The 12,202-nt window shown below is 39.4% G+C and overlaps 1 protein-coding gene across 23 annotated transcripts in view; it reads right to left on the bottom strand.

The window, feature by feature from the left end:
* The window catches only part of Celf2 (CUGBP Elav-like family member 2), a 640,994-nt gene that overhangs the window by 172,167 nt on the left and 456,625 nt on the right, over positions 1–12,202 (bottom strand). For all 23 annotated transcript variants that reach the window (XM_028892143.2, XM_028892098.2, XM_028891961.2 and 20 more), the window contains one exon: positions 6,407–6,603. In XM_028892143.2, the coding sequence (XP_028747976.1) occupies positions 6,407–6,584 (178 nt within the window). In that variant the 5' untranslated portion in view covers positions 6,585–6,603. The remainder of the gene's footprint in view (positions 1–6,406; positions 6,604–12,202) is intronic.

Here is a 12,202-nt window from a genome sequence, read left to right as displayed (position 1 = left end):
TGCCTAGAGAAACTAAGCTATCTTACAGTAGTAAGTACCGGCTCTAAGTCTCCTGTCTCCAGGGTGTATGCTCATTCTACCAGAACAAGAATCATCTGGATTGTGAGCTGTCACTCTGTCCAATACTGAAATAAAAAAAATTAGGTTTGGTGTCTTTTCTCCTGTTGCTGTTCATTCTCTAGTCTCATTTTCAAGAAACTTATCCACTGTACTGATCTAAAGAGAGACTAGGACCAAGTGAGACTTTAGTAATGGATAATTATCAAACACCAAGTAGAGTTTGTGAGATGGAAAGAAATGTCTTGTCCTCATATTCTAAGATCAATGGGGACAGCCTCCTCGGTCACCCAAACTGCAGCCTGACCAAAAGGAAGATGAAATAGCAGTAGTGTCATAAGTATTATGAAAGCTGCTCTTCTGAAACTTGAAGGTAATAACTCTTCCAAAAGAAGACATAAACTTAAGTTTTGTTCCACCCAGAAAATACTGAGTTCTGAGCAATGCAGGGCGCAGAGCTATGCAGTACTTATTGATGACCTCCTAACATATGACATGAAAAAAGGGAAGTTTTGTTCTTCTGGCCTGGGCTATGCAGAGATAGTCAACACAGATCACTTCCACTTTGTGTTTCTCTTTTGGCTTAGAAGTCCTCAAAGGAGTGACAGTAAAATGTAATCAGCAACACATTAGATGAGGACTGAGGTTCTGTTCCTGCATCATAGCCTCAAAGGTTCCGCTATTTCAATGTAATCACTTGGTTTTCAATTATGTAAAATTAGACGATAATGATTTAAATTTAGTAAAACAGAAATAGCCTTTATTATAGAACATGCTTCTTCAGAAGCCATGACCCTGGATTATAATTTTGATTTTGGTGAAACCCTCCTATTTCATTACCAGTAGTTACAGTTCCCATGTTTGGTCTTGATTGAACACAATCACATCTTCCAGTTCTTCATCTGCACACAACTCTTCTTCTCCTCTGAGATAAGGTAATACTCTTTCAGTTTTGTTAGCTCCCTACTTTAGACCTTGGAGAGCATATTCCAACAAATTTGCTACCTTTTCCAACTTTTTGTTTGTTTGTTTGATTGATTGTTTGCTTTGGTTTTTTGAGACAGGGTTTCTCTGTGTAGTTTTGGAGCCTGTCCTGTGGACCTCACTTTGTAGACCAGGCTGGCCTCAAACTCACAGAGATCCACCTGACTCTGCCTCCTGATTGCTGGGATTAAAGGTGTGTGCCACCACCACCTGGCCCTTTTCCAACTTTTTAACCCATCAGCTTAGCCACCTTTAGGTACAGGTTCTCCATGGCTCCAATTCTGTTTGTTCACAGACCAACAACATGTTGTCCTTCATTGTCTTCTGTATTCTCCATAACCTCAGCCTCTAGGGCCCATTCTGAAATAGTCTAAGTGTATCAGGGTCCTCTTTGTTCCTGGGTAGCTCTTCTGTTCAATTTTTCAAACCAATAATTTTACATCCATCTTTATTTTACTCAATTCCACTTGGTATTCTCAGAAATTTACTATTTACTACAAGGACAAAGGGCATATCTACTAAATATCATCTACTAAATATAGTATTTCCCCTCTGTGTTGACATTTTCTGAATGTAACTTCCTCCTAACTGCACTGATGTCTCAAACTAAGCATCTTTCTACCTTTCTACTTATGTTCTTCAGCTTTTTCTTCTCTCTGTTCAAGGACCTTGACTCCGTGGTCTTTATATTTCTACAATCACCTTTTATTCTATCTTTTATCTTTTGTAGAAGCAGTAACATCAGACACACACACACACACACACACACACACACACACACACACACACACACACGTTCTTTCACGAGCAAGGCACTAGTAAAGGAATCTACACTCACAGCCCCACATATACAACTTCAATTCAACTCCTCTTCCCCAACCCCACTGTCACCTTGCTCCTGAAGTGCTGTTTAGTCCTCATAACCACAACATCAATGTGTTGGACCTTATTCTTCTTGACCTTCAGGGGCACCTCAAAATTGAACCTGTTTTTCTCTTTCTGAAATTTTCTCCTTATCATTGTTCTCACCATTGCTGATTCCTTTCCCATTTCTTCCAGATAACCCAAAAGTTCTCCATCATTGTTGCTCTAATTTATTTATCTATCTTCCTTCTTTACACTGCTGTTTATGCCTTAGTCACTCATTCCTTTCCTTGACATTCTCAGGAGAGGCAACATCCTTCTCTGAGTAAAAGATAACAGACTACACTGGTTTCTTTATTGCTTTTTTGCTTAAGTATCTTTCCAGATCCTCCTTTATCTAAAAGAGAAATTTTAATTTTTTTTAATTCTAAGAATGAAGACTCTCTAAAACTACCCTATAAATGATTAGCTTTGTAATTTTCCTTTCTTCCATTGCATTTCACATATTTCACATTTGTGAGACTACAGTTTTCAGACTATACTCTGCCATTCTCTCTTTTTTGTCTGAATTAGGCTAAGCTAATCCATCGACTTATAATGTTTAACATCATCTCTATTTACTAAAATTCCATTACTGGTTTCAAAATTTTGTAAAGATGCTATCTTTTCCTATATCCCATAAAATAAAATATATTTATTTCTTCTGTGAACTTCTCTAATTTCAATATGCATGTCTTCTTCTTTTGCAGTTAGTATTATCTCATATTCTTTTATTGTAGTGACCTGTAAGTTTACTTTAATGTTCGTCTTAGATTTTAAGTTCATAAAAGAGAGTCATAATGAAGAGAGCAACTATAATAATAATCTGTTATAACAAGTTCCTACTGTATTCCATCATGGAACATTACTAACATAGCATTCTACAGACTGTCCCCCGCCCCCACCTTTTTTTGTTATGATTAAGTGAAATGCTCAAATGAACTACTTAAAGAAAATCAGAGCCAAGAATTGAATTTAGGCATGTATGGTTTTAAAGTCCATTTCATATCATCTGCAGAATTGGCAGATAATCGCTGAATAAAACACATTTCTCCTGGGCTGGGAAGACGGCTCAGTGAGGAAAGCACTTGCTATACAATGTGAGCATCTGAGTACAGCTCTGAAGATCCGTGTAGAGCAGTAGCACATATGTGCAATTGCAGCACTCACTCCTTCCTATATGGAGAACAGAGGAAAAGACAGCCTCCATGTAAGCTTACAGGCCTACTAGTTTGGCTGGCACACACAGGAATAAACAATAAAAAAACCAAACAAGGTGGAAGGCATGGACTGACACTTAAGGTCATCCTCTGATCTCCACATGTGTGCTCACACTCATGCACACAAATATACATGGGCACACATAAACTACACAGAGATTAAAAGAGTTCCTCTTAAGTCCTAACAGACTTAAATTCCCTAGTTTCTGAAACTGCTTGAATACATTCTGTAAGAAGAAGAAACAGACAGCTTAGACTTCAACTCTTGAATTAAAACAGGGTAAAGCTTGTATACGCCAAGATTAAACAGAACATAAAATGCAAAGAAAAAGAAAGATCTAATTCACCTGGATTAAGTAATAGCATAACTTTTTTCTCTTTCCTTGGAACCATCAAGGCCAATGAGGCAATGAATCAAGGCCATCCAAAAGCCTTGCTTAGATAATTTAAACCACATTTAGACAAAGCCTCCAGTATTTCTAGTTTCTGAGGCTCTAACATCAGTGCTGTGAAAACATGGTAACTGTACTTTGTTGACAGAGCCAAAATCAATGTAAACTTGGGGTTGAGTTTTACATATGAACTGTTAAAATTATATATGGATGCACAGATATTGATGTAAAGAAAACAGTAGCTGTTGCTTTCTACATGTAAGCAGTTAAGAACTGTAATCTTATGAGAGCAATGTCATTATATATCCCAAATCCCATCACAACAAATACCTTTACAACAGAGATGTCTGTATAACAAAAACCCTTTCAAGCTTTGGCTGACAGCCCACATATTTCAAGCAATATTTGATGTGAGACTTGGAGTTCACAGTAATGGGAATTGACCTGTATTTCCAAAGGTAAGATTTGAATGATTTCATCTCTAACTTCTATCCCGTGATACCATGAGTCTGAGTGATATACAACCCAAACCCATGAGTATAAAAACTAAACACAAAGGCAGAAATGAAACCTTCAGTGCTCTTAAAGGTAGAAATCCCTTCCTTTCACTTGGGAAATACTTAGCCATGAAAATGAAGCCATGAAATGGAGCAGATGGTGCTGTTTTTTTTTTTAATCTCATTTCACTGAGAGACAAAAAGGTGAAGTGTCTGAAGACTGACTGAAGAGTGGTCCTATATAAACTTCTAGCGGAGGAAACAGGGCTACAGTTCTTTACTTCTTTGAGCCTCAGTAGCCTCATCTGTAAACTATGACTGATACTATATACCTTCAAGATTTTGGTAAAAGCTAAATGAAAACATATAAAAGCTCTCACTAGGGGGCCTGAAATACTGCATATAACCCCAAAGTTCCCTTATATGGCTTCCCTCCCTCTTCAAGAGCTTAGGCTTCTGCAAACTGTTTTCATAAAATTACTTAGAAGACCCAGTGAACAGAAGTTAACAAAATATATGGTCTCAATCTTCATCTGGATAAGGTTATTTGTCAAAGGAACATGTATGGTAAAGACAGAGCCATACATTGAATATACTTGACTGGGAAAAAGGTCTTTCGGGCATTGTAAGGAACACATACGCAAAAGATTTAAAGCAACCAATCAGGCATCATAATAACAATTGAGTTCTGATTATTTTGCCAGAGGCCATTTTGAAAACTACCGATAAAGCCAGCTCCAGTGTCCCATTTTCCAGGTGAGGGAAAAATGTGTATGCTGGTATAGGTAAGTTTTCTTTGGGTACTACTTTAGGCGATGGGAAGGACTCTCACTTGAAAAGCACTGAGTTGAGAACCATGCATTATACTGTCTCTCCTAAGTAGTGTACTATTAAAGTATTAAAATGAACCCTTATTCTTTGTGTGGAAAATATCTAAATATTCACAAAGGTCTCTAATATAATCCTGATTTCTGAGGATTTATATTTTACTGATTTAAGATATCTGAGTTTCTATTTTTCTAATTATAGGCAGTCAGATTTGTAGACACAAATTCTAGTCTCTTTAATAGCTATAGTGTTACATGCAATATTTGGAAAAAAAAAAAACCCCTAGTTTATTAATAAAATCTGAAGGCAAGTCTGTCACTTGAAAGCAAGTACTGTCTATGGGTTTTTAAATTCCCTTTAAAAGCTCCCCAAAGCTCAAAAGACCTCAGCACTAGAGAACAGAAGATGTCCTAGCACTTCACAAAATTACGGAATATTGGCCTTAAAATTTTCTTACTCGTTTTTTTCAAAAGGCTCAGAGAAAAGTGTGAGGCAAGGTTCATGTGCCTAACTAAAGAGCACACACAAGCCAAACAATGAGCTCCCTCTTATAAGATGCACATAAAAATAAAACAGGCTAGAAAGAAACAGCAAAGCACAGAGAAAAAGGAAGTGTGATATCCATAGAGGCCAGAGAGGCCCTGAGAGGAGAGGCTGAAAAAGAACAGCATCACTGAATGAGAAGGTTAAAACAGAGAAAGAAACCAAGTGGTAGCTGCAGAGAAGGGATTTTAAATGTAGTCTATGTAGACTTACAATGTAGGGCTCAAAAACACAGAAGCATCAACTTAGTACAATTCTTGGCCTCTATTTTAATAATTGTAACCTCTTCCCCATCACCATTATCTTAAAATGGAGGCGGTAATAAGCACCAGACTTTTCTGTTTAATCTTACCTCTGATAAGGGTGTAATCCTTGAGTATCTCTGAAGGTGTGTTAACTATCTCAGACCACTAGGGCACAGTTCTCCTAATGATCCCCACTGGCCCCGAGAATGGATGTCCATCCTCAAAGTGAACCCTTTTTTTTTAATCCCACCAGTGGCATCACACTAACAGTTTGCTAGTCATTTCAAGGTTTCTACAGGCTATGGAAAAGTGTAATATATTTGTAATTACATGAGTAATCATGGGAAGGTAGCACAGACAGAGTTAGCTCCTGAAATACAAGACTGAGAAACATTGTTCCTTACAGGGTCAGCAACCCCACCCAGAGGCCACATTACTTAGAAAGTGACCTCATAGGAGCAATCAGGGGACCATAAAAAGCTGGGCAGAATTCCTGCCCTCCTTCTTGAGTCTCCACCTGTCCCAGCAGGTGGGATTTCTGGGAGGAGCCCTGAGGCACAGCCAGAACACCAGGGCTGCCAGCACCAGCTGCTCTCAGACTGCCTTCCCTTCCTCTTTGTCACCCTCCCTCCTGCAGACAGAAGGCTCTGGGAGCTCTGGCCACCCAGGGATGCCCACCCCAGCCACTAAGCCCACCCTGAGTGACCTCTACCCCATGTGCCACATGCATTCTGTACCTTTACTCTGGGGAGGGTTCTGACTCCGGTCTCGGAGGACGTTGATCTGGTAGACAGCTCCATAAGGCTCAAAAAGTTCTTTCAGCTCCTTTTCTGACCAGGATCTAGGGATCTGTCCGACAAACATCTTAATGGCATCTGGGTCTGGTTGGTCTGAATGATCCAAAGCTCCGTTCATCTTGTTGGCTGTGCCGTTACTGTCAAAAACGGAACCAGGAGCCAGAGTTAGGGCTTCAGGGCGAAGGACAGGAAGAAAAAAATAGTGGGGGTTGGGGGTGAGGAGGCGGAAAGAGGAAGAGGAGCACAGGGGAAAGTGCCTAATGACTCGTAGAAATTTGATGAACTAAAACAAAGCAGAGGCACCATTAGGTTGCTTCTCAGCAGCAGCGCGATGCTTTCACTGCATGCTGCTGCTGTTCAGCATTGACTCCCGAGCACAGGGCAATGCCTGGCCGCCTGTCACCTAGGGCATGGACATCTTAGAACCCAGGCTTGGGAGGCAGCTGCAAGTTAAGTGCAGGTCTCAATTGGCAAGGCTGCCATCAACACATCACAAATCGGCAGCATTATCAGCTCTGCATTGGTTATCGCTGGGAAAGAAAGGGAGAGCTGGATTTCTCACCCTTTCCCTTCCCCGCCCTTTTTTCAGAGGTTTTGGAAGAGACAGCGAGGTGGTAATAATAAAGTCACATGGAAAGAAAATGAAACACTTGGCAGTCCATCAGATGACTAATGCAAGATGCTGGTGATGAATTTGCAGAGTGCAAGAGGCATCCATGTGTGCATCAAATTAGTACGTTGTTGCTGCTCAGAAAGGAAAGCGCTCCAGCTATGCAGCTCTGCGCAGCTGATTGGCTGCCTGCACTGGAGGAAAGGGCTAGAGCTTTGGGAGGGGGGCTCCCCTTTAAAAAGCACATTGTTTATGGGACCCAAGCACAAAGGGCTTAATTCAGAGAGGCAAAAGTGATCTCAGAATTGCTTGCTTTGTGTTAGGGAAAAAAATACAGCACAAAAAGTTAAGTTCCCACTAAAGGACACTGAATATTTTAAATCTTTCACACTCCATAAATTGCTCTCTGTATATCTGACTTCCAGATGTTGCACTTAAGTTCTAAACAATCACACGTTTGGGAAAGGAAAAAAAAAAGATCTGCCTTTTCTTCTCCTAGCTTCAGTAAATATTTGGGGCGGATACAAAGAACTAAAGCATAAGGTTTTATGTCTTTCTTCCTATCATTTCCCAGACCCAAATTTGGGAGAGAATATTTGTTTAAAGCCTAACATGGTGAAAAAATCATTCCATTTTACCTCGGACAACCCCTTTGAACTAGAATAACAAAGCAAACCCAATACCTTTTTCTTCATAACCCCCACCCAGCACACTGTATATCCCAGCTCCTCTCTTAAGAAGACTAAATACTTCTTCTGAATGGGCCTGTTGGTAGCAGAGTACTCTTGGTCTAGCTCCTCAGTCTGTGAAAACACAAAGCACCTGAACAAGTGCAAAGACAGCAGCCCAGTAGCTACAGACTTGCAGGTAAGCACTCCACGACATAAGGAGGGCAGGAAGAAGACACACTAAAGTGTAAATGGCAGGTGTAGCCTCCCTGAATACCAAAAAAGTATTAGAGATCTTAACAGAGTTTCTTAATTTGTTGTAAGAAACATACAAACAAAAAGAATTCTCTAAAGCTGCTGCAGATCTAGGCTCACTAGACCTGAGTTCTTGAAAAAACAAACAAAAAACAGCATGCCTGCATTCTTTAGCACGGGAGCAATTGGGAGCTAAGGCAGAATTTAAGGACAACTAATGTACACAGTGAAAAGTCTCTGTCTCTGTCTCTCTCTGTCTCTGTCTCTCTCAAAGCCGAAGGCTTGTAGAATGGAGAAACTTCAATTCAGATTTAATCCAGAGAGGAAATAATGTCAGATACTCTTCACTAGGTTTTGCTTCAATTTCTACTACCTCTACCTCCCTATTTTACCACTTTGTTTTTTTTATCTTTGAAGTAAACAATCAGAGTGTCTAACTTGAAGCATTCTTAGAGCATTCTCTAATCAACCTTATTGTTATAAAAATGTCCTACTGAATAAAATATTGAGTACAAGATCCTTTTTCATCAATTCAGGTATAATGCAATGCTTATTTATATTAGAGCTAGATCATTTATCTTGTTCTCATCCATCTACACTTATTTCCCACCATTGAGAATTTAATAAACAGTTTAACCTGTGGAGCTGTGACTGCACAGGCTGGAGGTGGCACAATTCTTTGCAGTAGACTATACAGTGTTTACAGCACTTTGAAAGCTGAGAGTGTGGCAAGACTCATTTTGGCACAGGAAGGACTCGTGGTTAGTGCTGTTGACAACTAGCTAGATGCAAAGAGGAAGGTATTGCCACAGGTCTAAGCTAACGGAAAGCAGAAGCTGGACCATGATTAATATAGTGCAAGAGTTAGGCCACAGTATACTTGTCTAATATCTAAACTTAGAGTTCTGGAGCAAGTACTTGTTAATGTTTGTATCTCAAATGAACATTCCTTTTTAGTTTTTCCAAATAACAGAAATTCACTTTTTCCTCAAAAAAGGAGGAAAGCTGCAGAGGGATGAAGGCTTACTCCTTTGGTCTTTATATAGTAGAAAGTGCTTACTTAGAATCTCTCCCAGTCAGCTCTTCCTCCTAGATACCTGAAGACCTCTTATCATTCAAAGGGCATGCAGAGTAGCGGTGAAGTGTGTGGCCTCTTTATCCTGACATCACTTTTTTACTGTGCTACTTTGAGTTTCAGATTCTTCATCTATAAAATGGCAACAAGAGATTCTGCTCCATAGAGTCCTATGACCCAGAATAAGTATTCTATAAATGTCTGCTATTCCTTTTCATAACTGAAAAGAGTGACCATCATAAATCTATTTTTCAATTAAATCTAAACATGACTCATATCCCTAGGAGTAATAGTATTTTACATATACCAGTACTATGCTGTGTACTTTATATTTTTTGTTTATTGGTTTTGGAGTTGTTTGTTTTTCAGAGTCTTACTATGTAGACCTGCCTGGCTAGTCTGAACTGGCTATACAGAACAGCCTGGCCTTGAACCCACAGAGATATACTTGCTGTAGTGGGTAGCCATTCCAGTCTTGATCTGGAAGTTCCAACCCCCATTGAGGATTCGGCAACTGTCACACCTACAAGGCGGGGCCAAGAGAGGACCCTGAATACCAGAGATCCAGATGAGCCGGCTCTCTTAGTTCCTGGACCCTGGACGCTGGAGGAAGACTGAGCAGAGTTCTCTAGCTGGACTGCGCTACACCTTCCCCAGACTCTGTAAACTATCCCTTCACTTGTAAGTTACCCCGCAAAATAAACCTCCCTTTTAACTACGTGGAGTGGCCTTAATAATTTCACCAATATCTGGTGCTCACGTGCAGCAAATTCCAAAGGCTTGGGTGGCTCCCACCCTCAGCTTCCTCCCCGGCTGGCGGCTGGCTGGCACTTGAAGCTGCAGGGTACCACCTACAGAGCTCCTTTACCAGGAAAAACCTACAGGGTTCCAATCCTGAAAAAGAGCTAATCCCGTCTCGGTTCTGCAGTGAGTCTGTGGAGTGGCCTTAATAATTTCACCAATAACTTGCCTCTGCCTAGTAAGAGCTAGGATTACATGGGTGGACCACTATATCTGGCAGTGCTTTACATTTTTAGTCCTCAAGACAACCTATGAGAAACTAGTATTTTTCAAATGCCAACATGTGAGAAATAAGTTCTGTTCCTAAGATTACCAAATTATAAACTATAGTGAGAATCCAAATCTATGTCCTCTGGGCCCCAAAGTGCAAAGCATTTTCAATCCACCCCATGGCCAAACATTTTGTACAGTCTGGTTTGTGTGGCATGCAGAGAGCTCATAACAAATCAAGGGGAAGACAAATTCCAGAACAATTCCTACTGGAACTCTAGAAGCAGACTCCCAAATAAACAAACAAGGGCTGGAAAAGATTTACACACATGGTTCTTCTATCTGTGGAAACATGCTGCAAGGCACACAGATTATGAGCCTTTGACGGTGCTTTGAGTCCCATATCTTCTCAGTTATCACATAAGATCTCTGTCTGTCCAGATCCCTTCATCTCTAGTCCCACAGAGTCACTTTGATGAGTAGCTGTCACCCATCCTTATTTACATCCTTTCTTGTCTACCATTTTGCAAATGACTGTTTGTATCCACTCTGAAATATACAATAATTCTGTCTGTAAGGAAATTCACTCATATCTAGTATAAATTAAAACCGCCACCAAAAATTTCCAAACAAAACTTTTTATTTGGGATAGATGTTCTTATCAGAGTGACTTTCCTATTGTTACTGCATCTTGATGTATCTAACAATTTTGTTAATTTTGTTTTAATACACCTAAAGTTTTCCTTTGGAAGCTGAATCTTTTATCTTGGCTAAAGCTCATTTCTCTGGGAATCTGGTGACTTCTGTTCTCATGGGCTGTAGGTATATATACTTCTGAGTAAGCCAAAGATTACATGTTAATTATGTTTTAAGCTAAGCTTTTGGGGATTCCCTGTGAGAGGTCATAAATAGCCAATTATAAATAGAGAATTATAGATACATATACCCCAATCTCAGCAAAACCCACTATTAAGATCTTTGTCAAAAAAAGGAATTAAATTTAGATTCAACTCCAAATAATATTTACAGAGGGCCTAGCCTCTGCCAGAAACCTTTGCCAACTATTGACACACAATATCACAATAGCTCCTATTGGAATCATCTTCATTTTAGAGATGAAGCAAATGAGAGCCATGGGGGTAATGTGCCTTTTCCAATGTAACACCTGTAAGGAATCATGATTGTAAAATATGGACACAGTAAGACTTAAAAGCTAATTGTCTTCCCTTCTTGTTCCATGAACTAGACTTCTTTGAAGAAATGCTGAAATAGTGTTTCACATGGACTCTGTGACCATTTGCAGATCTTAGACACATACATCTGTAGTCACCTTGCCTAAAAACTTTAACAAGATCCTGAATATCAGTTCTGCTTTTGCCCTTGGCAGAGAACCTACTCTAAGACTCCTCTAGGATGGGTGCCAAATGGAATGGGACCATAAGTCAGAGAGCAGGGAGCCAGGGGACATTGTTGATATGAGTCTTAGAGCCAAGATGAACTCCTAATGATATTTGGAGGGTGGTGAGAGTGCTTACATTTTGCTTTTAGCACTGCACTGACCTACTTACCTACTCTATTTTCTAGTAAAAAGAAATCAGATCAACAGAGAATATGCAAAACCATCTGTAGTTCCTCTGAGAAAGTAGAATATCATTAAAAATAAGTGGTTTAATGCATTATTATTATGATTAACTTCAGGAAAGGGTTTTATAAGAGTTGAAAACTTTCAAGACTAGAAACAGGAGAAATAGATTTCTGATTTTGTATCTTCTTGGATAGTTTTCTATGTTTAACTTACTTTACCTATATAAAATGAGCAACAAATTTACAAAATGGCTGTAATAAGCCAATAAATACTCATATTAATGTACTAAACCAAAAATACTATGCAAAAAAGATACTATTTCTGAACACTTTTGACTAAAGATAGCTGATCTTACTGGTGTTTATAAATAATCATATTATTAATTTTTTTGTTTGTTTGCTCTTTACCTGTTTTTATTTCTTGGAATGATCTACATCAGTTCTATCAAGTCTATGCTGATGAAAATTATCCCTATGTGTATACTTGAGTATACTAGGCACTAGCTACATCTGGCTACTGAGTATTGAACTGT

This window comes from Peromyscus leucopus, chromosome 5, assembly GCF_004664715.2.
Source record: "Peromyscus leucopus breed LL Stock chromosome 5, UCI_PerLeu_2.1, whole genome shotgun sequence".
Taxonomy (NCBI): domain Eukaryota; kingdom Metazoa; phylum Chordata; class Mammalia; order Rodentia; family Cricetidae; genus Peromyscus; species Peromyscus leucopus.
The sequence above is the reverse complement of the archived record's forward strand: the minus strand, read 5'-3'. Positions and strand labels throughout refer to the sequence as shown.